Source organism: Arachis hypogaea, chromosome 4, assembly GCF_003086295.3.
Source record: "Arachis hypogaea cultivar Tifrunner chromosome 4, arahy.Tifrunner.gnm2.J5K5, whole genome shotgun sequence".
Taxonomy (NCBI): Eukaryota; Viridiplantae; Streptophyta; class Magnoliopsida; order Fabales; family Fabaceae; genus Arachis; species Arachis hypogaea.
In genome coordinates, this window is record NC_092039.1 from 15,691,430 (window position 1) to 15,718,751 (window position 27,322).

General features: G+C 31.7%; 4 protein-coding genes and 1 long non-coding RNA gene across 6 annotated transcripts; 3 read left to right on the plus strand and 2 right to left on the minus strand.

Moving 5' to 3' along the window:
- The first annotated feature begins 365 nt into the window (after positions 1 to 365).
- Positions 366 to 3,570, plus strand: LOC112796388 (callose synthase 5-like). Of its 2 annotated transcripts, none has more exons than XM_072233918.1 (3): positions 366 to 736; positions 2,646 to 2,737; positions 2,833 to 3,570. In XM_072233918.1, the coding sequence occupies exons 1-3, from the start codon at positions 638 to 640 to the stop codon at positions 3,005 to 3,007; spliced, it is 366 nt and encodes a 121-aa protein (XP_072090019.1). In that variant the 5' UTR covers positions 366 to 637; the 3' UTR covers positions 3,008 to 3,570. The 2 variants fall into 2 exon arrangements, with proteins under 2 accessions (XP_072090019.1, XP_072090020.1); XM_072233919.1 differs by having other exon boundaries at positions 366 to 691.
- Positions 3,571 to 5,332: 1,762 nt separating this feature from the next.
- Positions 5,333 to 8,914, minus strand: LOC112796387 (uncharacterized). Its single transcript, XM_025838819.3, has 6 exons — positions 8,513 to 8,914; positions 8,192 to 8,438; positions 7,086 to 7,238; positions 6,781 to 6,886; positions 6,542 to 6,656; positions 5,333 to 5,771 (listed from the first exon to the last, which is right to left on the minus strand). Exons 1-6 carry the CDS (start codon positions 8,558 to 8,560, stop codon positions 5,745 to 5,747), a joined length of 696 nt encoding a protein of 231 aa, XP_025694604.1. The 5' UTR covers positions 8,561 to 8,914; the 3' UTR covers positions 5,333 to 5,744.
- Positions 8,915 to 12,494: 3,580 nt separating this feature from the next.
- Positions 12,495 to 13,987, plus strand: LOC112796389 (major allergen Pru ar 1). The gene is made up of 2 exons (XM_025838821.2): positions 12,495 to 12,766; positions 13,507 to 13,987. Exons 1-2 carry the CDS (start codon positions 12,583 to 12,585, stop codon positions 13,791 to 13,793), a joined length of 471 nt encoding a protein of 156 aa, XP_025694606.1. The 5' UTR covers positions 12,495 to 12,582; the 3' UTR covers positions 13,794 to 13,987.
- Positions 13,988 to 15,744: 1,757 nt separating this feature from the next.
- LOC140184292 (uncharacterized) lies at positions 15,745 to 20,517 on the minus strand. Its single transcript, XR_011880717.1, has 2 exons — positions 20,110 to 20,517; positions 15,745 to 16,010 (listed from the first exon to the last, which is right to left on the minus strand). It is a non-coding gene; the product is annotated as an uncharacterized lncRNA (long non-coding RNA).
- Positions 20,518 to 25,178: 4,661 nt separating this feature from the next.
- LOC112794226 (major allergen Pru ar 1) lies at positions 25,179 to 26,503 on the plus strand. The gene is made up of 2 exons (XM_025836330.2): positions 25,179 to 25,466; positions 25,970 to 26,503. The coding sequence occupies exons 1-2, from the start codon at positions 25,283 to 25,285 to the stop codon at positions 26,266 to 26,268; spliced, it is 483 nt and encodes a 160-aa protein (XP_025692115.1). The 5' UTR covers positions 25,179 to 25,282; the 3' UTR covers positions 26,269 to 26,503.
- Positions 26,504 to 27,322: the final 819 nt, after the last annotated feature.

The following is a 27,322-nucleotide window of genomic DNA, read 5'->3' on the forward strand; positions in this document are numbered from 1 at the left end:
AATTTCATACGATTAATTTTTGTTATAGCCTTCAACGCCCCTCCCTTTGTAGTGTATTGTATGAATGCAAAAATGTATAAATTACAATTTTTTTGTTTACGTGATAGATATATCTCATTTATGCGTCCAATCCAACTGAACAATTGAAACGGTTTTCTTTTCGAAATGTTTTCTAGGAGATTATCCAAAAAAATTAAGAAGGACTCATTCTCCAACTGCTGATACTCTTCTCGATCCCAAACTCGAAGATCGTTGATCTGATTCCTAGTTCTATCCCTCTCTATTTCCCATCCTCTCTCTCTTAACTTTCTCTCTCTCTCATTCTCTCTGTGTTTCCCATTAAGTTTCGTATGAATTCAGATCGTTTGACCAAATGTTGAGTTGATTATTTATTGGGAGACCTTAAAACCCTTATAAATATTGACATATACTCAATCCTTCCTGCATCACTTTCAAAGCAAAAAATAACAAATTCTTACTTAGTGTTTTAAATCTTCTTAGAAGCCTTTTTCCAAAATAAAAATATCATGGGAATTTTCACTTCCGAAAGTAAGCAATGTTCTCCAGTAGGGGTGTAAGGAATGTTCTCCAGTAGGGGCTGCAAAACTATTCAAAGCCATAGTCTTGGACTATAGCAATGTGTAGCCGAAAGCTCTACCAGGTTTCACTCAGAGTGCCGAAACCATTGAAGGTAATGGAGGCTCTGGATCCATCAAGAAGCTCACTCTTGTTGAGGGTATTTTTTAATCTAATTTTATGTCTTATTCAAGTCAAATGAGAAATATATGATATAATATTATTGACAGACTCAGAAAATTGTGTTAAAGACAAAAATAATACATATTATTGTTAAAAGATATATTAATCTATAATAAAAAAAATAAAAATACACATTAGTTATTCAAATAAAAAAAATTACATTAGTCATTAATTTTTTTTTTGCAAATCTTAAAAATACTTCTCTTTTTATTTTCATAATTTGAGAATGTTAAATATTTGTTTTATTATCAACCTGATTGAATGTCTCTCTTTTTATAGATGTAACTAAACAATCATTCAATCACTCATCTTTCATTTAAAAAATTTATATATAACATAATTACATAAATTAGAACTACATAAATTAGAACAAAAGATAAAAAAACAAATAATAAAGAGTAATAAATTGAGAATGAAATAAAATATATAAAGTCATAAAAAGAATAAAAAATTAGATTAATATTTAAACTATAATTGATTGAATTAAAATTTGTAATTGAAAATATCAAAAAGAAGAATAATGAAATTAGAAGATACATAAAGTCATGAAGAGCTATATATAAAAAACATAAAAAATTTACAATTTATCTTTTGATGAAAAGAAAATAACTATTAAATAAGAAATAAAAAAAGTTAAAAATATAAAATTAATAAATAATGAGAGATTTGATATTTTACTATTTTGTTTTCTCTTCACTTTAATATTGATAATAATTTGAAAAGAAATTAAAAAGAATGTTTAAGAGAATAAGTAAGGACTAAGACTTAAAAATAGAAAAAGACTAAATTTAAATAGATTAATCAATAGTCAAAATGTTAAAAAAATAAAAAATAAATTTAGAATTTGAGTAAATAAGTTCAGTTTATTTGTAGTAGCTCATTTAAAATTTATAACAAAAACATATTATATATAGGTATAATACAAAAAAAATATTGAAATGTCAGTGGGGCCAAGTGCCCCCCATTTCCCTATGCGAGTCCGTGCCTGATAATACCGAATTAAGAATATTTTGAGCATTACATTGATTGGTACTTTAAATAAATAAATAAATTGATACATGGAGCTTTTTTTGGTGGGGAAAGAATAATCTGGACTTTGAAGAACCAGGTTATAAATTTAAATAATAAAAAATGTATGGGTTGGTTCACAAATAAAGCAGAATAAGAGTAAAGTATCAATTCGGCCTCTGTCCATTTTTAAGAATGACAACGCGACCTCTCAAAATAAAATCGATCTACTTTGGTCTCTGTCCCGTGATTCCGTCACACAACGCAGTCCCTGTGGGTATTTTTTCGTCAACTCTCAACAGAAAATGCTGACGTGTCACGTTCAGAAATGGACAGGAGTCTAATTGTCTCTAAATTTAAATTGGTTAGGGGTTTATTTGTCCTTATAGTTTTTCAAACAATATTTTTTTAGATTTTTTTTTATTTATTTTATTAATATTTTTTTAATAAATTATTAAATATATGGTATAATAAGTACAAACTAATTAATAAATTATTCAAATTTAAAAATATCATTTATTATAAAACTAAATAAATCATTCTCAAATATAATTTTTAAATACATAAATAATAAACATTAAAATTCAATTAATACATTAATAATAATACTCTATGATATACTATTAGTATTATGATCTAGATAATTTTTTACAATAAAGTGAAAACTAATGAACACATTACTTGATATATAGTAAAATATTTTTGAGTAATAACAAATTTAATTTTTTATCTCTTTAAACTAAATTAATAATTTTATTTAATATCTTTGTACTAAAATACATTATGAACAAGCTACTAATACTAAATGAAATAATTAAAATATATAACCTTTAATGAAATAATTAAATATATATAATCTTTATTTGAATGAATTGCAGCTTGATGATCGTGCTTTTGATGAAGTGATGAAAAAGCTTTTTAAGAATTATAAAAAACGGTGCAAATTCTTGGGACGAAAACATAGTTTACGGTGAGGCATAACAGTATATGCATCAGTGAACACTTGTGCTTCTATTATTAGCTCATAAAATTTAATGGTCACTTTTATAATGTTCTCTTATATAGACTTCCTCAAGGTCAGCAAGAGGTGCAACAGAGGAAGTTGCTTTATATGGGCTTGTACCTTCTCATCTGGGGTGAGGCGTCCAATGTTCGCTTCATGCCTGAGTGCCTATGCTACATATTTCACAACGTGAGTGTACAAATTAATCTGCGCATGGTTCATTTTGTTTGTGCTTGAATCTCATGTAAATGTGCTATATTCTTGCTTGGATATATTCCACAAAGAAATTTTTTCGATGGCTGTTCGATGTATGAAAGAGGCAGTTTCTATCTGTGAAGTGGGGTGTAAGTGGAGGCTACTACTGGAATCCTTAGCTGCCATTTTTCAGTATTTGAAATTTAATGGAGATATAGAGGAGACAGAGGATTCGATAAGGTTACTCAGCAGCAAGAATATTGTCTCCCTGAATCAAATGTGCCTGCAATTGATGTGCTGGGAGGCGATTCACATAAACAAATTGGTGAAATTTCAGAGCCAGAGGAAGATGGGAACACAACAACCCTGACTTCAAGTTCGAAGGTGTTGGGGTGTTTGAGGTCATCTCAATTGAGCTAGTCACAATACTGCAGGTCAGATGTCACGACGAAGCTTAGAGCTGATCAATCTTGCTATTTTTTTTATTAATCAGATTAGTATTTTGTGGATTATGTTGGTATATAAATTTTTAGGAATTCCGTTAGCTGATGTACTCATTCTGTTCAAACAAGACACTATAATTTTTGATGCACTATTACTATTAAGGGTGATTTTGGCAAACACGTTGAGATGTTTGGCAACTTTACTTTTTTTTTCTCTGAACGCAGACATAATTTTGTATCCTAAAAGCGCGTTCACTTGACACAAGAAACTGTAGTTTTTGCACACTTAACGTGTGTTTAGGTTTGTTGTTGATCATTATTGGTTTTAATAATTTTCTCCCTAATTTTTTTTATCATTTTTAATACTTTCTTTTATATTTTGATTTTTTATTAAATTTTTATTATAATTTTGTTATAATATGAATTATTGATTTTATTAAAAATGAAAAAATAAATAAAAATTTGATCATACTTAACAATAGAGTCATAAATAATAAAATGTTATCGTCCAAAATAATACTAAATAAAAAATACTGAAATTATTAAAACAATTATAGTATTTTTTGTTTGATAGTGTAAAATTTATCATTGTAATTTTTGTGTATTGTTTATTATTCTAATTTTTTTTAAAAATATGTATTGTGGTTCCTATTAGAAATGATAAATTAAATTACTTGGAATTTATTATAAACTCTTTTTCATTTGCTTCGTCAAGTTTTTCCAGAAAAAAAAAATCATATTTCAATATGAAAGAAGAAATTGTACAGGAGAATATGTGTTTGATTAAAATATGCAGTGTTTGATCATTAAAATATGGGTAGTAATTAATATGGATTTGCATTACATTGTTTTAAGCCCATGTTACAAAAAAATAGCTGATCCAAAAAAATCAATTTTTTCAAAAAAAAAAAAACGATTTTTAAATAATTGGTCTAATCAAACCATATTGAACCAGTTTACAAATTCATTAAATTTTGGGTCAAACATAGAATTTCTAACACTTGTTGTACAGATATAATCATAGCCATTGAATTAGCATCTTTTTACTTGGTCCATCAAGATCTGGAAAATACTTTCCCCACCAAAGACAAAGCCTTAATTTAATACATCCTTTTAAAGTTATTTACCAAGTCTTAATTACCTCAAACCATAGAATAGTATTTTAGGTAGTATATGCAACACTCACTAGCTAGTGTGCATGCAACATTGAATGAATGTAGGGTATGTGAAGCACAAGGTAGATGCACTTGATGCAGAGAACTTTGTTTACCACTACAGCATAATTGAAGGGACAGTGTTGCCAGAGAACTTGGAGAAGATCTCAAATGAGTACAAATTGGTGCCAAGGGATGATGGAGGATGCATTATTAAGTCCATAAACAAATATTATACCGAAGGCGATGAACAATTGACTAAGGAGTTTCTCAATGTCGGAAAGGAAAAATCTGCTGCCTTCACCAAGGCTGTTGAGGCTTATCTCTTGGCTAATCCTGACTACAACTAATTAACTTAATTAAGGTCCCTTAATTAGTCTTTTCAGTTACTATCAACATAATGTTGCTTTCTTTATTTTTAGTTACCTGGCAATAATTTGAGGGATCGGTGTGAGCTATGATTCTATTTCTCAATATTGTTGCCTTTGTATTATTGCATTTCTTGTTATCAGAGGTGTTTGAATGAGTTCACGTTATTCATATAAAAAAATGAATTGAAACAGCAATTTTTGCATGTGACCTTGTTGGGTTTGATCTTCTATGAACTTGTCAAATTCATTTATTTTTAGGATAATGTTTCATATTTTGGAAAATAAATAAAAAAAAAGAAATGAAAAAAGAAGTTTGAAATTAATTTCTTTTTAGAGTTAAGAAATAAAAAATATCACATTTTAAGACCACACCATATACCAACAAGCTACACACAATCATGAATTAAAAATATAAATTTTTAATAAATAAATAATGCACAAAAGAATGGAGATATTTACAAACTTAATTAAATAAACCTACTAGTATGTTGCATTCTGTCATTTTCTTTTAGGTCACGCAAAATTATCAGTTTGCCCCTTGTCAAACTAAGCCAAATATCATGCAGAGTAATGAAATTTTCACCCCTAAATTGTAACTAACTACTGAAAACCTACTATTTACCCAAAAGAGCATGGTGCATTTAGCAAGTAAAAGCATTTTACTATTTACCCAAAAAAGTAAAGCATTTTTACTACCATGCATACGTACATTCATTCAGCAGAGTTTGCTGAAGGCAAAATGTAAACCGAGATTCCTTCGATGCATATAACTCAATGGAGGCGCTGGAAGAGCGAACAACTCTCGCAGAACCTATGAAATATTGTCCTTCTTGACGATCTGCAATAGCATCATGTTTTCAGTGAAGCATAGTTGCAAGAACAAGGGTATTCAAAATCAACAAGATATTTGACATTTCGAAACATTAGCTGATATTATTCACCAGGTTTTCTTTAACTAAATCAAACATTTGCATCATCATCTGTACTCAATTCACATATCAGGCAATCCATAATTTTTTTAACAAACTTCTAGTGAAACACATTAAAACAACAGTGTTTCTATTTGATTTAGTTGTCTTCTCGAGGTTGACAACTATGTTCAGCAACAATGCAACAATAGTAATATAAATAGCAAGCAGCGCTGATACTAAGCCAGAACTACGCAAAAGGAAAGTCATAAAACATTTGATGATTTATATCAAATTTGAGAGTAATAAGACAAATAAATCTCTGAAGAATTTTGCAATGAACTTACAGTTTCTTAAGAAAAATAAAGTACCAAGTAAGTTTCTGAGAAAATTTTGTTATAGACTTACAAGTACTGATAAAAAAATACCAAGTCGTTGAAAGATTACAACAGTAGACTTATAGACTCTTGACAGACAGATGAATCATGTCCAATATTGCAATTTTTCAGAGACCAACAAGTCCAATATTTCAATTCTTCAAGAACTTATTTTGTTATTTTTTTCATCGATGACTTATAAGTCTGTCACAATTTTTTTCTAAACTTACTTGGTACTTTATTTTCCTCAAGGACCTATAAGTTCCTTAAGGACCTACAAGACATAACCACAAAACTTGCATTTTTAATTTCCATAACACTACCTGAGCTACATATTCCTTGATCTTCTTGTTAATTGGTTCATCCAAAGCTCTCTCAGCAAGCTCGTAATAAATAGTAGTGCCTTCAGGACCATTCACTTTGTCCTTCTGTAAATACCTATCCCAATTTAAAAAAAAAAAAGGACAATTAGGCATTACTTTGTTGTTTCTTAGTAGAATTAGAGGTGCCACAAAATGCAACAGATCTTTTAATTTAAACCCACATGGTAAATTGTTCTAACCTTTGCAGAACAAGCAGTTCCAGTGTTTGCTTAATGTTTCCCAGTACAGGATGTTTTCCTTCGTCTTCACTCAAACCCATCCTTCTCATTTGGCTCCATAAAACTTCTGCAATATTCTCAACAAGGGAACCCGATAATGTTAAGAAGACATAAGTAGAGTTACAATGGTAAATTCTAAGCCAACAACAATAAAATCTTGAAGAGAAAAACCTTCAGATTTTAGGCACAGTGAATTCCATAAGTTACCACATGCATATGTATAGATATTTAATTTGAGCACAATGATAACAAATCTGCTAACATACCTTCTGTAATTTTTCCACCAGCAAGATAAACAATACTAATTATGACAAAAGTGAAACCAGAAAGATGTGCAGCATTCACATCTACAACATATTTTTCATATACTTGAGGCTCCAGTTGACTAACAAGAATATATGATTTTGAATCCGCAACATCTGAAAGAAAGCAGTCACACAACAACAATTAGAGGGAAGCACAAAGGCTAAAAGCACATAAAACACAGAACTCAGAACACTCTAGAAATACACAATGATCACAACAATTATAAAAAAGAAAGAGATAAAGAGTTACTTTCTTTGTATCTATATGCACCACACCTTCTCTAGGCTCTACCCTATGCACTGCTAATTAAAAATACATGAGAATTCAGTCGTCCAAAGTATTCTTTATACAATATACATAGAATATGGCGGCAGCAACTGATTAAAGATAATCAAGAGTACACCGATGATGATAAAGATCAATTACTAGAAAAGTTGTAAATCAAGTAAGGCTTATTAATCATGGTGGTAGCAACTGGTTGTGAACTGATCTCAACAACACACCAAAGAATTAAACTCTGATGACAAATTCAAATCCACAGCAACAATATAACCCATAAAAAAATAACAAAAGACACAGTTTGTTGGCACAAAAGATTTCCAGAATCAAGAAACACAAGTGATACAACATACCATGAATCATTATAAAATCAATTCAACCCCATTTCAATGTCCCATCATGGTTCTCAATACAAACAAACCCGACCTAAAGTGAGACAGCTTGAGCTTTAGAAGTAGGCTCCTTTGTTAAAAAGCTGAGCTCAATTTTAGCAAGGTACCATCTAGGGCATGGCTCAACTCAATTCTGCAAAAAGTGATGTTAGGCCAACTTTTTTTCATCCAACATCAACCAAACTTTTTTTTTTAAATTATTTTGTTTGTTTTAAATTCTAGACCCTAAATAATACCTTTTCCCTATATTTTTTCTTCTGCAAAGCAAACAAATCCCTTTACAAAATTGCTCTTGTATTAAAAAGAAAAAGAATTCATTGAACTCCTTCGCCATGCAAAGAACACAATCAAAACAGAACTATGCTAAGTAAGATTCTAAAAATGAGAAGGCTAACTTGATTGGGAGAAGCGTGCATTGGACTTGGAGGAAGGGAGGATTCTCTGAAGCTCCCTCATTTCATAGCCAAAGATAGAAGAAAGCTTGTTTTTGGCCTCATTGATGACGTAAGCTGGAAGGTTACGCTGATGGTAGGTCTTGGTCACGAGTTGAGTGAGTTCTTCCCTCTTAACAGGGCAACCAGAGTTCTGATGAGTTTTGAAAAGCATGAACCGCACTACTTCTCCTACAAGCTTGTCCTTTTCCTGAAAAACACCACAACACCGCTCAATTTGTTCTTCTGCTAATGAATCGAAAAAAAAATGGCAAAGGTACCTACCATGACGGAAATGCCGAAATGAGCGAAGTCATTGGCGGGATCTGCCATTCTGACGGCGGAGTGAAGCACCTTACTCCTCCTCTTCCTCGCTCCTCACGGCAGCAGCGTCTTTAACGGTCACTATTAGGGTTTTGTATGAAACGACGTCGTTGACCGATATCCTTGAAAGTTGAAGGTTGGAGGTTGGAGGGAAAGCACAAAGCAGCGGTAGTGATGATTCATGAAGGAAATTTTTCAGAAAATATTCAAGAGAAAAATAATTTCCTAAAATAAATAATGGGTTGGGCTTCACTCAATTTTGAGGCAAATACATCAGGCTCAACCCAATTTTCATGGCGCTTTTTTCTTTCTTTTTTTTTCATTTGTTACAATTAAAAAATTTGTATGATAATTAATTTGAGATGGTCGATTGGTCATTTGTCCGCTTAGGCCGCATTTGTTTGCTTAGACATGGACACTGATACATAGATACGGTGGTACACGTTTACTGTTTGTTTGCTGAGAGACGATTTTTGAATGAACACGGTGGTACACAGATACACACAGAATACATGTTTTTAGTGTCTCTCCTTAAAGTTGAGACACTGTGATACAACTTATGAGGCACAATTTTTTTCACTTTTATTCCTAGTTAATTTCAAAAATTTCAGCCTTATCCCTACCTCAACCCTATCCTAACCCTTTTCTCTACTCCCTCTTTCTTCTCCGTTAGCCTTTTACCTCTCTCCAAATTCTTCTCCTCTGCCATAGATCCCGTCGTCGCCGCTATGCCTCCATCCTTCGACGGTCGTCTCTCTCCATCGCCGCACTCTTCTTTCTTGCTTTCTTAAATTTGTGTCTCTTCCACGCTCTTCTGTCGTTGCCTTTTTCGAATCTGTGCCGCCTCTACATCGCTGCCGCCACTTGTACAGATCTGTCGTCCTCGTCGTCCATTTCTCGTGACACAGAGTCACAGCACCGTCCAACCCACAGCGAGTCGCAGCATTGTCCAACCCTCTCGACACAGCAAGTCAGTGTCGCCATCCAACGCTCGTGACCCAGAAAATTGCAGCACCTCCCTCTGCTCCTTCTCTCACCGTCTCCCTCGTCTCTTTCATTCTCCTGTGATTTTTTTTTTAATTTTGGTTATGGTTACTGTGATTATTGCCTCTGTCTTCTCTGTCTTTTTTTCTTTTTATTTTTTTGAGATAAATGGTGATTATTAAAAAAATTTATTGTGATTTTTTGGTAATTAGATGATACTAAAGATGATAAATCTGATAATGATAGTGATGGTGGTAGTAGTTGGTGATGGTGACTGTAGATGGTGGTAGTAGATGGTGATGGTGGCCATAGATGGTGGTAGTTGTGGATACATTAGTGTTATTGGTGAGGATAAATTTATTATTTTGATAAATTTATGTATACCAGTGTACTATTATGTATAATGTTGCTAAACAAGATACAAATTTTGTGTATGTTCATGTCTATGTGCTGTTGTGTCTTTGTGTCTCTATCCATTGCTGGTTAAGACAGCAAACAAACGGAGCTTTAAGTAAGTGTCGGAGGCTCGAATTACGTCTTGTGCATGCAGCAACTCATTTGCCTGCAGTAGACCCTTAAATAGAGTTCAAATCCGTGACAGATTAGTCTTTGACCTGTTGAGTTGTTGGAGGATTTTGTGAAAAACCAAAAAAAAATTGTATGGTTTAAAGTTTTGTTTTTAAGTGTAAATTTATGTTAAAAGAAATTCTTTTAATACAAGTAATTTATTTTAATTTGTTTAATTTAAAATTAGTAAATTTCATTAATAATTGACTAATTAACATTATTTAGGATTAATTTAGATTGACTTTTGAAAATAAAAATTTATTTTTATTTTAAAAAAATAAAAGTTATTTTATATTTAGATAAATTTTTAAAAAGTGTTTTTTATTATTAAAATTGTTTTAATTTTATTTTAAAAAATAAAGTATTTTTTAAAATTATATTACATAAACAGACATACCGAAAAAATATCCCTAATAAGAGTATTTTGTTCATAATAGTACACACATTATTTGTTTTTGCCTTAATTTTGTGTCCATTTTATAAGTTCTATTTTATCTGTATTATACGTATTAAGCATTTCCACATCCGAATCATACGATGATAATGATAGCATCATTCTTCACAATTCACATACAGAGGTAGAAGCCTTCCTAGGCTTTTCCGATCCAAGTTATTAAGAAGATTCCCTGATGGACACAAGAATGCAGTTAAAAAGTAATAATAGCAACCTCAACCACATATTTCGGCCATTAAATTAAATAGGCTAAGTTTCAATTCCTATTTTTGCATGCGTACAGATCCTCATTAAAATGGTCATGCTAATAAAAGTTTCAATCCCTGGTTTATGTCAAGAATAGATAATCCATAGTAGTGGTGGAGGATGAATTATTGCACCAACAAATAAATTTTCAACTTTATTATAGTGACATAGAAATATAGCATCTTCATTTAAAGTTTTTGTACAATATTCATACTTATAATAGCGGTGAGTCGGTGGATATAAATAAGTTAAACTCAAAAGAAAATTCCTTAGGTTTGAGCAATTTTTTTAGGAGAAAGTAAAAGGACAAAATTTTTAATTAATTAGTTTATTAAATAACTATGCAATCTATGGTAGTTATTCAATTTTTTAAATAATTAATTTTAGTTGATCTAATGATTAATTTACTAATCTATTTAAGTAAGTTTTAGGCAGAAATAGATTTAGAAGAGGCAAGTAGTAACCTCGGCCTTTTAAAATTTTAAGAGACTATACTTATATATGAGATATGTGTTTATAGAAATAAAAAATATTATATAATTTAATAATTTTATATGTATTATTTTTCATGGTGTAATGGATTTATGTCTCAATTATTTAGCTTACTAAAATATTTTTTACTTAACTAATTTAATATCATACCCTCAAGTTTTTGTACTTTTTAAATTAGTTTTTGTATAATCATCTCTATACCTATTTTTAAAAAAGATATTTGTTTTTAATATTAACATATTTAATATTTATATTATTATATAAAATATTAATAATAACTTCCATAGTTATATTTTGGTAATCACATTATATATTTTAGATATTCTTTTCTTATAAAAATATACTCATTTCTTTAAATTTATATTGTTAAAAAAAATTTATAAAGATATTCTATAAAAATACTGTATCTTTTACATAATTAATAGTTTATAATTTATTTATAAATTTTTTAAATTTTTTGAAAGAATCAATTTTAATTAATAAGATATGTGATAATCTTTTAATTAAACACACTATAAATTATTAACATTTTATAATTTTATAATGTACTATTGATATTGTTATATTTTTTTATATAGCTATCATGTTAAAAATAAAATTATAAAAAAATTATAATTTTTTTAGTATATACATATTTTGATAAATCTTTTTAAAAATTAACTCAATAACTATATATTATGTTTAAATTATTTTTATGGAAGGTCATCTAAAATTTGGCATCTTCATATTAAAATTTTTGAATCTGTGGTATTAGGGATTCGAATTCTATTTTATATAATTTATTGATTAATAATAAACTCTTAAATAAAATTTTGATCTACAATAAATTTGTCAAATTAAAAGATACTGCAAATAACCAAAAAATTATTTAAATATCGTGTTCTAAATTTCATTTTTAAATATATAATATACACGTTACTATAAAATATTATATTATTGACGGTCAAAACGTCGTAAAATACAGATTGTTCGATCAAACAATATTTTTAATGTTTAAAGTCTTCTATCTAATTTTGTTTTTATCCCGCCATATAAAAAATGAACACCTACCATATGCTGGTAATAATTATGGGACATGCACCCTTCATAATTCAGGCAATCTAAGTGGTTGAAAGGTACCATGATGAACACCAAAATAATAATGAACAATATCATGTGCTCTGATCTTAGCTACCATCTATAAATACATGACTCCACCTTTGTTGTTTCTATGTCATCTTCTCGATCATCTGTCACACTATTTTAATTAGATTAAGAGAGTTATTAATTATCTTAATTAAGGAAGAAGATGGATCCTCTGACAATTAGTGATGAGGTGACTAGCAGTGTGGAAGCAAAGAGAATGTTCAAGGCTTTGATCATTGATGCTCAGAATCTCATTCCCAAGCTCATGCCTCAGGCTATTAAGAACATTCAACTTGTTCAGGGCGATGGTGGCCCAGGATCTATTCAGGAGTTAACCATTGTTCAAGGCTAGTTTATTTTATATATATTTTAACATTGACATCATCCGATTAGAGATGGTTTAGTTAAAAAAATTTAAATATTGCACTTTATCCTTGGGATTGAAGATTTAAAATTTAAAAATCTCAAAAACTATATATCTCGTCAGAATTATGTTATTTGTATAATAAATATATACTTTTTCCTTTTTATATTAATATATCTAAAATATTGTTTGATTTAAAAAAATTAAAGTATATTTAATGTGTATTTTAAAAAATTATTTTTATTAAAAATTTAGCTGTGTTAAATTGGTTAATAAATATGTAACTATCTCATATGTTAAAAGTATGCAAAATAATTCTATTATGTAATAATATATAAAAAATAATAATTTACTTTTTAGTTTTTAAAAATATCGAAATAATTATCTAATTTTAATATTAAAATAAAATAAAATATGTACACACGTATAGAATAATAAAATTAGTAGTGCATAAATTATTTTAAAGTTTTAATTTTTCTAAAGTTGAAAATTAAGAGTTATTAGATGATTTGATTAAATTGTCATCTAAAGACTCTTAATTATCAACTTCATATGAATATAATTACATGTGAGTTTTTACTTTAATGCGACATCATTATTATTGGTTTTAAATGATCAAATAATGTTATTCTTACCAATATTAACTGGACTCTTTTAATTTGGCCTAATAATAAAGGTTTGATTCAAGAATCATATGGTGTAGCGATCACTTGATGAATGCAGGTTCTGAAACCAAACACTTGAAGCATAGAATTGATGCAATAGACAAAGAGAATCTCACATACAGCTACAGTGTGATTGAGGGGGACAAGGCTGAATCAGTGTCATATGACATAAAATTTGAGCCTACTCCTGAAGGTGGTTGCAAGTCCAAGAGTGTGAGCAAGTTTTATCCCAAACAAGGTGTTGAGATCAAAGAGGAAGATATCAAGGCTTCTAAAGAGGAATCTTTGGCTGTCTTTAAGGTTGTTGAAGCCTATCTTGTTGCTAACCCCGAGGCATATGCTTGAATTATACTCAAGTCATATATTTGGCGATCATAAGAGAAATAAATATTTAATCATATACTAAATCGTGATATACAAATATAATTTTCATTATATATTTCGTGCGTGATGGATTTCCTATCGGTTTAGTCCATAAGTTATCATGAAGCCATATGTAAAAATGATATTGCTAAGAATAAAAGTTCTCTGTTTGATTATTTTGACTCTGCTGTTTTATTTGTGCTATATAAACATTTCACATGATAATTACATATTCACCAGAAAATTACAGAATTATAGGTTGTATGAAAAAAGGTTGGGCATTTTGAAAGAATAATTAAGTAATAATTGTAGGCTAAAAAACTAAACAAATTCATAATAAGAAACATTAAGGGATATTCAATTATAAGCATAATTAATATTATGTGGGAACACAATTGTGTTCTTAGAGAGAAGAATCTTGGGATATGCTTTAGTAACAGAAAAATCTGAAAAATCATTTTTTGGAAATTGTCAAACTAAAAATTGAAGAAATCAACTTGTTACACTTGGCACAAGACTAGAACGCTGAATTCAATAAAATTGCACTCTGTTGTTTAGAGGAAACCAAAATCACTTAGGGTCCGTTTGCAAGAGAAATTGAGGCTTAGCGACAAAAATTAAAAAATAGATATAGAAAGATTGAGATTAAATTAATTTATGTTTTAGTATTTTATTTAATTTAAATTTAATATAAATATAAAATAAAAATTTTTATTAAAATATTTTTAGTTACATTATTAAAAAAAATATTGTTAAAATTTTAACTTTTATTTTTAAAAATTTTAGTTTTTTGTATTTTTATTTTTTAAATATATTGAAAAAACTAAAATTTTGTATTCTAAATCACAATCTCTCAATCCTAATTTTAGTATTTGAAAATAAACACTATCTTATAGTATATTTAGTGTTTGTGTTGAGATACTAAAATAGAGATACAAAAATAATAGTGGAGGATAGAAAATTAAAAATTTTATGTATCTTTTATATTACATTTAGTTATAGTAGATAAAATTTAAAAATATCTTTATTTTATATTTAATTAAAATAGACAAGATACATAAAACTTGTAAATATAACTAAAATTAGGTTGCATCTCTGATGGCTATGTCCGTGGTGGTTAGCGGTAACTATGGGCTGACTATCTAATGAGATGTTCATAAGTAGCTTCTTCGTTAGTGGCATTGACATCTCCTTAAAACATTAAGCACAGTTAATTTTTATTCTTTTATAGCGAAAAATTGAATGCAAATAGCAATCGGTGATGTTCCAAGGTTAAGAATATGCCATGAAATGGCTTTCATTTCTTCCACCGAAAAGGGTTGCTGGCCGGTGCTGGAAAGGGATGAACTATGATGATGTTGTTGGAGAAAATCTGCTTGAAGTGGGTTGGTTATGTGTCGATTATTGTCAGCTTATTTTCGGTAAATATGACCGAAGGTGGAAGCCAATTGTGAGGTCAATGGGTTGGTTATTGGTGAAGTGGAAAAAGATAGTGATATTTGTGCATGTGTAAATGGGAATGCATGCATTGTGTGTTGTAGGACTCGAATGTTGGAGTTATTCTAGTTTGTTTAAGAATCTGAAGCAGAAGGAGCTAAGTGTTGCAGGTGACTATAGATGGAGGTTTAAGGGTGTGGCAAGGAGATATTGAAGAAAAATAGTTCATATTTTTTATTTTTTAATATTTTTGATGAGTGTTTGTGATTGCTCTAGCCCAAATGAATGTGAAAATGTTCCTGCAGCAGTAATGGAATTGGATGTTAGACCAACGGAAACTGAACCCATTGCTCTCAGGACCAGAAACAAGCCCACTTGCATGAAGGATTTTGTGCTTAACTGATGAGAGGAGAAAGGCGTGAAAATGGCATCACCGTGACAACTAGGCAAGTTAGTTAGAGAGGAATATATTGGAGAGAACGTGATGAGAGTTCAGTAGAGAAATTAGTGGATTCGATTGTGAATTGGAGTGAGCACCCAACTCGAATAGGGGCATATTTTTTTACCGTCCGTCCGTTATTAATCTTTTCCCATTCATGAATACAAATCTTCTTTCATTCCATTATGTTGTTTTTGCAATTCTTAGTCTAACAACAGGTGCTTTCATTGAGAGAGAATGGCTAATCCTGATGAACTTAACCGCATGACAGAAATTGCTGCATTGCAACGTGATCACATAGAAGTGGCTAGGCAGCTTGGAACCTGCAGTGCACGTATGGATGGATTAGAAAATTCAATATGTGACATTTACACTATGTTAAAGGAATCACTAAAAATGAAACGGATTGAATATGAATTCAATGAAGAAGTAATTTCTCGTAATTCCTATACACATAGAAGCCCAAGCTCTCATCTACCATTGAATCGGGCATACAAACCTGAACTACCATTGTTTGACGGAGATCGGGTGGAGGAATAATGGGTGTTCAAAGCTCGTGAGTACTTTAAGTGGTACTTGGTACCCAGTGAAATGAGGGTACGTATGCTTTCCTTTCACCTAAGTGGATCTGCTTATTCTTGGTATAGATGAGTAATTAACAATAATATTCAATACACTTGGGAGAATTTTTTGGATGCTTTGTTGATCAGATTTGGCCAAAATCAATTCTATGACCCTAAGGCAGCTCTAAAACAAACTTCTACGGTGGCTGAATATCAGAACTAGTTTGAAGAATTGTCCAATCAAGTGACTGGATTGAGAGAAGAATGGTTAATTTCGCTATTTGTGGCCGGGTTGCATGATCATCTGAAGTGTGAGTTATTCTTTGCCAAACCAACCTCATATGTCACTGCAGTGTCATTGGCACAGCTGCATGAGCAGAAGCTCGCAGCTACTGCACCCCTTTATCGTAAATCACCCACAACCCACACCTCTCAACCTTTACACCTTACACCAAACCTTGTCACCCAACGACACCCCATCCACAATTCTACCCAGAAAAATAATTCACCATCTACCATGCTCCCCTCATCAAACACCACCACACAAACACCCAACTTACCAAATCCTAACCCACCCTTTAGGAAACTCACGGCATCTGAAATTAAACTGAAAAGGGAAAATGGCCTTTGTTATCATTGTGAAGAGAAGTGGTCTCCGGGACACTGTTGTAAGACCTCTTGCTATCTTTTAATATGGGAAGAGGAGTGGCAAGAAATATTGGAAGAACCGGAACCAGAGGTTGTCCAGTCACCTGAGATTGACAGTCCCATTGTTGTTGAACCTATGAGACCCGAGATTAGCTTTAATGCCATGGTTGGCCAATACCAGCTGACTACCTTTCGATTGAAAGGAACATACAAAGGGCAAACGATTATGGTTCTTATCGATGGCGGAAGCACTCATAATTTTGTTAAGGCGAGCATGGCTGAGAAATTAGAGTTTCCAATCAAGCAAACAACACCTCTACATGTATTAGTGGGTAATGGTGATGTTATAGGATGCAGGGCCTTGTGTGAATATGTCCCGCTGGTCATGCAAGGGTACCAATTTAATGTGAGTACTTTTATTTTGGAATTACAGGGAGCTGATGTAGTTCTTGGAGTCTAATGGCTAATGTGTTTAGGGTATGTTACTACCCATTATGGACTACTAACAATGGAATTCATTGTCAACAATACAGCTGTTAAGCTACAGGGTGAACGACTACTACAGTCTGAAGCCACCAGCGATAAGATGTTGTAGAAAATGGTCTCTTCGAAGGTGGTGACTACACTTTATCATATGAACATGATGACTAACCAAGAAGACATCGTGGCTGCCCAGGTTGCTGATGAGGTGCAACAGATTTTAAACCTCCATGAGGAGGTTTTCACCAAGCCCTCCCAACTGCCCCTACATCGAGAGATTGATCATAAAATCCACCTTGTACCAGGGTCGCAATCGGTTAGTGTCCGACCATATAAGTACCCTCATTTTCAAAAAGAAGAGATGGAACGATTAGTGGCTGAAATGCTAGAAACAGGGGTTATTAGGGAAAGCCAGAGCGCCTTCTCGAGCCCAGTGCTGTTGGTTCGCAAGAAGGATGGTAGTTGGAGATTTTGTGCAGAATATTGAGTCCTAAATGCAATCACCATCAAAGACAAGTTTCTTATTCCCAATATTGAAGAGATACTAGATGAGTTGTTTGGTGCAGAATTTTTCTCCAAAATTGACCTAAGGTCCGGATACCACCAGATTCGTATGAATGAGGATGCTATTCCTATGACGGCTTTTCGGACACATCAAGGACATTATGAGTTCGTGGTCATGCCATTTGGGCTAACTAACGCCCCGTCGACATTCTAAGCCACTATGAACAAGATATTTTAGCCATATCTCTGAAAGTTCATCGCTGTTTTTTTTACGACATCTTAGTGTACAGCAAGATGTGGGAGGAACATTTACAACACGTAGAGTTTGCTCTGAATGTCCTTGCTCAACATCGGCTATTTGCTAAACGCTCAAAGTGTACGTTTGGCCAGCAACAAGTCGATTATTTGGGACACATTATATGTGTGGCCGGTGTAAAGGTTGATCCGACAAAGATTGAGGCCATTCAAGCGTGGCCCTTACCGAAGATACTCAAATAGCTAAGAGGATTCCTCAGCTTGATAGGATATTATAGGAAATTTGTGGCTGGCTATACTACTATTGCTCACCCTCTTACAGAGTTGCTAAAGAAGAATAACTTCTCTTGGGGTGCAAAGGCTGAATGGGCCTTTCATGACCTCAAAGTTGCCATGTTTCACACCCCGGTGCTGGCCCTACCAGATTTTAGTAAATAATTCATTGTGGAGATTGATGCATCCCACACAGGAATTGGGGTAGTACTTACCTAGGATGGCCACCCCCTCGCCTATTTTAGCAAGAAGATAAACCGCAAGATGATGCTAGTCTCAGCTTATGTCCGAAAGCTCTATGCGATTACCTAGGCAGTTGTAAAATGGTGACACTACCTTTTGGGAAGGCAATTTACTATTAAGACAGATCACCAAGGCTTGAAAGAGTTGCTAACTCAAGTCATCCTTACTCCAGATCAGCAATATTACCTAGCTAAGTTGCTTGGCTTTGTGATTGAGTATAGACCTGAAAAACTAAACCAGGTGGCAAATGCCCTCTCCCGCCACCCAAAACTCAGTTCTCCAACCGGAATTTCAGGCCTTGTCTATGGTACAGAACTCGTTGTTGCAATCCTTAAGGGATGCTAACCAGCAGTGTGAAGAGTTGCTTGGTATGCACCAGCAACTGCGAGAGGGAAAACTTGGGCCGGATTATGTTGTGACAGAGGGAGTACTACAATATCAAGGTCACATTTGGGTTCCAGATTTTCAAGGGATGCGAGAATTGCTCCTAAGTGAGTTCCACACTTCCTTACAGGAGGGACATGGAGGAGTGCATAAGACTTACAAAGGTCTTAGTGATCCCTTTTTTTGGCCAAGGATGCATGCCGATGTGCACAAGTTCATTGCGCAGTGTTTAGATTGTCAAGTTACTAAGTACGTGCCAACTAAGGCTCAAGGCTTACTACAACCTCTCCCTATTCCTACCAGACCCTGGGAGGCCGCTTTTTTGGACTTCATAGTCCAATTACCCAAATCAGCGGGGCACAGTGCCATTATGGTCATGGTTGATCGTTTCAGTAAAATGGGTCATTTCTCGGCGCTGAAGCCGGGCTTTACCGCAAAGGACGCAGCCACAGCCTTCGTTCATACAATTGTGCGGCTCCACGGGTTTCCTACTACCATGGTTTTGGATAGCGACCCTATTTTTCTAAGCAAGTTTCAGTGAAACCTGTTTGAGTTCAACCGCACCAAACTGCATTACAATACCACTTATCACCCTCAGAGTGACGGTCAAACTGAGGTGGTGAACAGGATAGTGGAACAGTATTTGCGGGTTTTCACTCACTCCTTTCCGCACAAGTGGGTCTCCTACCTTGTCTGAGCTGAGTTTTGTTACAATGGATCTTTTCATTCAGCAATCAATATGTCTCCCCATGAGGCCTTGTATGGTTTCCCTATACCCACTATACCTGGCTATACCCCTGGCTCTACTACTGTGTGGGAGGTGGATGACATGTTGTGTCTGAGAGCTGCTCTCGATTGCGAGTTACGCTACTCACTGCAACAGGCTTAGGACAAGATGCAAAACCAGGCTAATAAACATAGAAGGGAGAAACAATTTGAGGTGGGATGGTGGATTTTGTTAAAAATCAGAGCCTACAAACAATGTTCTCTCACAGGGGACAAATTTAACAAATTCTATAAACGATATTATGGTCCATATCAGATAGTTCAAAAGGTTGGATTAATGGCTTACCGTTTGAAGCTACCTGATGGGTGTGCCTCGCATCCCGCGTTTCATGTATCTGTATTGAAGGAGTACCATGGCGACCCGACTATGGCGTTGTCTTCGACTACCGACTTGCCCTCCTCTGTTCAGCCCCACCCGCTTGCGATTTTTTTCCGCTGCACTGCGAACACCCAGAAGGACCACGATCTCAAGTTCTCATGGATTGAGAAGGTCTTTTGCGTGAGGATACAACCTGGGAGGATGAAGCTACAATTCACATGTTGTTTTCCAACATTGACCTTGAGGACAAGATCTTTGTGGAGGGCAGGATTATTGATAGCTCTAGCCCAAATGTTGATAGCTCTAGCCCAAATGAATGTAAAAATGTTCCTGTAGCAGTAACAGAATTGGAGGTTGGGCCAACGGAAGTTGAACCCATTGCTCCCAAGACTAGAAACAAGCCCACTTAGATGAAGGATTTTGTGCTTAACTGATGAGAGGAGAAAGGCGATAAAATGGCATCACAGTGACAACTAGGCAAGTTAGTTAGAGAGGAATATATTGGAGAGAACGTGATGAGAGTTCAGTAGAGAAATTAGTGGATTCGGTTATGAATTAGAGTGAGCACCCAATTCGAATAGGGGCATATTTTCTTATCGTCCTTTCGTCGTTAATCTTTTCCCATTCATCAATACAAATCTTCTTTCATTCCATTACGTTGTTTTTGCAATTCTTAGTCTAACAGTTTGTTACCGCAAAGGGAGTATTTTTTTTTGTCAAAATAGGATTGGGTCTGTGGTTATTTTTGGTTGGTAAGATATTTTGCTGTTAATATTGTTGGGAATAAGTAGTATGACCACAATCCAATCAATCATGTGTCAAATAATTTGTTATTATTATTATATTAAAATGTTAATATAATAAGGTCCTTGATTAAATTTAGAGATTTATCATTGTGATAGTGATAATAATATTGAGAGATAAATCTTTTATAATTTAATCTAAATTGTTCTTGGTCATATGGTTATTAAAAATGACATTATAATCCGAAAAGATCAATATATATATATATATATATATATATATATATATATAATGGTCTTCATTGGATGAAGATTAATAGATCTCTTTTATTAAATTATATATATATGGTGCATATAGAACTCACTTTGAGAATTCCTAATGGTTATAATTACCACATATTTGTCAATAGGATATTCTCAAAATGAACATGGTAATAGAATTTCCTTTCACATGCGACTATCATAGTAATTAACAATGTATTTATTATACTTTGATTTCGGACACCTAATACCCTAGGGTGCTAGTTGAATGGATATTGGGTATGATTTAAATATTTGTAGAATTAATGATTAGTCAATAAGTAATCCGTTAACTCTCGATAAAGAGTTTGAGCTCTATGATTATAATGATTGAGATGAATAAAACCTTGGCCAAGGAGATTGAATGAATGAAGAAATGAGTTTTTTAGGTTATCCATAGTTCATTATAATAATGGTAACAAGTTAGTATTTGACAATTAATCCATACTTTAAGGTTAACCAAGAGCTGGAAAGATGAAAGGAATTATACTTTGTTCTTCTGAGGTTTTTAGTAAAAAATAGATTACTTCATACTATCAGGTTGTTGAGGAATGTTGCTAGACGCCAACCTTAATTAGTAAATTTAGTATGACTAATTTACTACCCACTTAGTATTGAACCTATGGGGTCACACACTAACGAGTGTTCTAATTTTTGCTGTAGAATTATTTAATTATTATTTTGATTTGATCAAATAAATAATTATCTTAATTCAAATAGAATATCATTATATTATTTGTTAGCACCAAGAATATAATAATAGTATGATAATTGAGAATATTAAATGATATTTGAGAATAATTAATTATTTTATTTCTAAATTTGAATTCTAAATTTGGATGAGATCCTAACTAATTTTGTTTCAAATAGAGTTATGATATAATTCATAAATTTGAAAGATTCAAGTTTAGAATAGTAAGATAGGATTCAAACTTGAATTGAGATTCAAATTCAAAATCATTAACAAATCTCATACCATATATATGTGTATGCCAAGAGTAGAGAAATCACATAAGAGAATAAAACACAAGGGTTTTATTCCTTTACCTCTACACACATAAACGTATGTGAGCTTGATTCTGGGAGAAGAATTTTATGGCGTGCAAAGAGTTATAAAAGGTTTCTCAATTTAGATTAGATATCTATTGGTCAAGGAGTTGACAGCAAAGGTTAGTCTCGATGTGGATACGCATAGCGCCTTCGTACTATCAAAGGAGAAATTGATTTTTACTAGCGTACACAAGTATTTAGATCTTATCTATATTACTCGAATAAAATTTAAGCACAAAATAGATCTTTAAAATTACTTTATTTTCTTCCACTGCATATTATGAACACATAGTAATCTTCAAATATCGTTGAACCCACAAATTCTAAACAATTAAATGTTGAAAAAAAGGTGTTCCTCTGAAAAAAAAATGAAAGAAAATGCAAAAATAATGGTGAAGTTCTTCGTTATAAACTTGTGAGAGTTAGAAGCATTAGAAGTATGAACATTGCTGTTGAAGCATGAAGCAATTCAAATCAGACTCGGCTAATACATGGAGTACACTCTCGTACACTCTTTGTTGTCAAAATCCAAGAAAACAAACTGATAAAGGTAGAAACTCAGATGCAGTTGATAGTTAATAATCGTTGAATGATTTGAAAGATTTGACTAAATTATCATCTAACAACTCTCAGCTATCAATTTTACATGAAATTAGCTGCACCTAAGTTTCTATCAATGATAAAAACTAGACATATGAGTCGTACATGAACTACCACGGACGATTACTACTACCTGTGTTGCCCATGGTTTCCACCGCCGAATCTCATAGCCTTCTCATCCTTCGTTCGGTTATTGATGCTCTGCTCCAAATAAGTCACCTTTGCTTCAATAGGCTGTCCAAAACCATGTAAAACTCTAATCGGTTTTTTCTCATCAATACTTTATTCATATTTCTAACTTTTTTAATTTTTTAATTAAAAAAATTCATGATTTCAAAGAAAAATGATTCATATTTTTTATTTTTTAATATTTTTTATGAGTGTTTGTTGCTGCAAAGAGACTAATTTCTTTTTTCAAAATAAGATTGGGACTTTGGTTATTTTTAGTTAGTGAGGTATTTTGTTATTAATACGTTGGACCACAAATTCTAAATAATTAAATGTTAAATAAAAAGTGTTCCTCGGAAAAAAAAAGAAAAAAAAAGCAAAAATAATAGTGAGGTTTTTCATTATAAAGTTGTAAGAGTATTAGAAGCATGAACACAGCCGTTAAAGCTTGAAGCAATTCAAATCAGACTCGGCTGGAGTATACCATCGTACATTTTTTATTGTCAAAATGCGACAAAATAAAATTATAAAAACTAGATATATAGCCGTACACGAACTGTCACCGACGATTATTACCACTTGTGCTGTCGTCCATCGTAGAATTTCATAGCCTTCTCATCCTCTGTTCGGTTATCGATGCTCTCCTTTAAATGAGCCACCCTACTCCAATAAGCCATCCATGATCACCATAAGACTTTAATCGATTTTTCCTCATCAATTATTTATTCATATTTCTATTTTTTTAATATTTTTTAAAAAATTTCATGATTTCAAATCTAATCACACCAACATATTTATCGTATCTGATTAAGAATTTTACTGTCATTAACAATATAAAAGTTAAAAGTCAAATAACTTTCTTCTATTTACATGTACTGCATTAATTGGTGAAAAGAATATAGCCATTGTAGTTACAGTATATTTAGGGATAGTGGCAATGAGTAGGATCGGGTAGGGTTTAGAGTCAATCCTAACCCTACCCACAGGTTGAGATTTTTATATAAATTCGACTTTATCTTACTCGTGAATTAAGAATATCTTAACCCTAATCCTACCCGATTTTATCCGCAGGTTACAAAAAAGATGCAACATTATTATATAATTTGATGATAATTTAAAATCGAATTGATTTTTATGTAAAAAAAAATATCAAATTATTTATGCTAAGGATCTTTTACATCTAGTGAAAAGTCCTTGGTTCAACATCTACTTGAAACATATTTTTATATAAGTATATAACATATACATATACAAGGTACGAGTTGGTCAGATAGGATTGAGACTCAACCCGCACCCTACCCGTCCTGCACAAAAATTCTACCCCGTATCTTATTCTATCCGCTGCGAATTGAATTGACAATCCTACCTGATAGAGTAAGATGAGATCAAATTAGGTCCTTACAAATAGAAGATATGTTGTCATCCCTAAATATATTTATGACTACTATAAACGGCATCCTAAAAATATTATTTTTTTATTAAATATAATTAAAATTCACAAAGACTTGTATTTCTGTGTTTGTCTTCATTTTTCAGTCTTTCACATTGTGGATGGACATGAAAGTGAGAACTAATTAAAAAATGATTATATTACATGTACATTAAAATCGATTACCAAAATCAATTATCAATATAAAATATATATTAGAATATAGATACATATTAAAAATAAATTAAACTTTACATATATTTATATTTTATACACAAATATATTAATAATTAATTTTAATATACGAATAATATTTTTTATTAAACAATAATATTATACGACATAATAAAAAGTAAAAATATTATTGTAACCCCGTCAAACACGCCCAACCTATCTTTTTCTCAAATTAAATAAGAATTTCACCATGAAAAAATAATTTATTGAACAACTATGTGCATTGTTTAGTTTAGTCTCTAGTTTCGTGTTGGTAAAGAGAAGGTAGAAATTCACTAAGCACCAAGAAAGTGCTTCACACTTTTCTGCCGACCCTACAAAATTACAATTTTAATGTAATTTTTTTATCTTAAATTATTAAAATAAAATCATATCTTGAAATCATCGTACTCCTCCTAGCTTTCTTTTTCATCCTAAGCAATTTAGCACATTAAAAAAACAAACAAGATTACAAGAAGGGAGGGTAAGTGTATGATAATTATTATATGAACTTGTTGGACATTATAAATAACTGTCCCTAAGCTTCCCAAGTTCATTCACCAACAAGCACTTCTTAAAGCACATTTGTATCCTAATAATATTATCACTTCTTAATTAATTTCTATACTAAAATAACATGGTTGTATATACTGACAATGATGAGTACACATCTCCAATCTCTCCAACGAGGTTGTTCAAGGCCTTGGTGGTTGATTCTCACAACCTCATTCCAAAACTCCTGCCACAGGCTGTCGCCGGCATCCAGCTCATTCACGGCGACGGCGGCACTGGAAGCATAAGGCAGATTAACTTTCTTGAAGGTATATATACCTAACTACTCTTTATCACATATTTAGTGGTTAAATTTCTATTTAATTAGCATTTCTTAATAATCAATCTTTCCAAAAGTTTATGCTATTATGTAAATATATAAATACTTTTATATTTAATATGTCTCTAAGAAGAATTCTCATAAGATTTTTTTTAGTCATAGTTCAGTCCATGATTTTAAAAACAACTAATAAAACGGTCAAATTGGTTCAAATTTTTAATAATTAATTCATTTAAAATAATAAAATAAACAATTATGTAAAAATTTATATATTTCATACATAAATATATTATTTTATTATATTCAGTTGAATTATAGATGAACTTTTAAACTTTTTACTGTTATAAAATATTATAAGTTATCTTTTTTAAATTTTAATAAAAATATATAAATGGTTATATTTCTATCAATATTAGTAAAAAAAAAAAAAGAAATGCATTGCTTTATTTATTTATCTACTCACTTATTTATTTTATTACTTTGTTGTTGTAGGTGGGGAAGTGAAAAGTGTTAAGAACAGGGTTGATGAGATAAACGAGGAGACGTTAACTTACAGTTACACTGCAATAGAAGGTGATGCATTGAAGGACAAGTTTGCATCAATTGCTTATGAGGCTAAGTTTGAGGCAGCACCAAATGGTGGCAGCATTAATAAGATGACAACAAAGTATTATACTAAAGGTGATGTTGAGATCACTCAAGACGAAATTAAGATTGGGAAGGAGAGGGTGTTGGCCATTTACAAAGTTGTGGAAGCATATCTTCTTCAAAATCCTCATGTTTATGCTTGATTTTTTAATTTATAGAGATTATTATTATTAGGTATAGTTTCTAGTTAATTATTATCAATAATAATAACCCTATAAGTCTCTTAGGTCTGTTTCATAGTAAATGTAAGAGAGTCTGAAATATGCTTGCAATTCACATAAGTCATAAATATCAAATCAAAGGATATCAACAAGCTTTTGATGCTTGACAATAAAAAACGGAATAATCTAGGTTCCAGAATCTAGATTAACGGTGTTCTATTTCTGAGGGTGCTGGGATGTTTCAATCAAATAATCAAATAACAATAAGTAAATTTTAGTATAATTTATTAATTATGCTATAATGATTATGTAAATGTTATTAAAATTAAATTTATATTTTTTATATTTTAATAATATTTTTTAAGTAATATTTTTTAAAAAATATTATTTAATAATAAAAAAATATTACTTTCAATTTTTAGTAATATTTTTTAAAATATTATAATCATTGTATTTACGATGACATAATCATATTAGAATTATTCATAATAATAGTGCTACATAATTTTAAAAAGTTGACCATCTATATCTATTATAAAGAGGATTATCTTTTGTAACTGCTTTCTTGGTGTTTAACTTTTATTTATATATAATTATATTGTTAACTTTTATTTTTCATATTCATTAATAAAATTGACAATTTTAAAATAATTAATTCATTCAATCCACTATTACACATGTCAAAAAATAATAAAATTAAAAAATATAAAACAATTAAACCTTTTTTCACTTTTTTCTCTCTCACTCATATCTTTACTTTAAATTTCTGAAAAAAAACTTTTAAATTAATCAATAAAAATGCAATTTAATAGACAATTATATTCAAGAATTATAATTGTTTTATTGTGACCATCTCAAAATCCTATATTTTAGTTTTTCTCTATTTTGTCACCAATTTAATAGCAATATTGCCAAGTGAGTAGCGTCAAGTCTGTTGTCTCATCATCAATTGTGCTAACATCGCCGTACGTAGCTCTTTTTCGTTACTGTGCGGTGCACCATCATTCCTGTCATGGAGCAATCCACATCTACATCA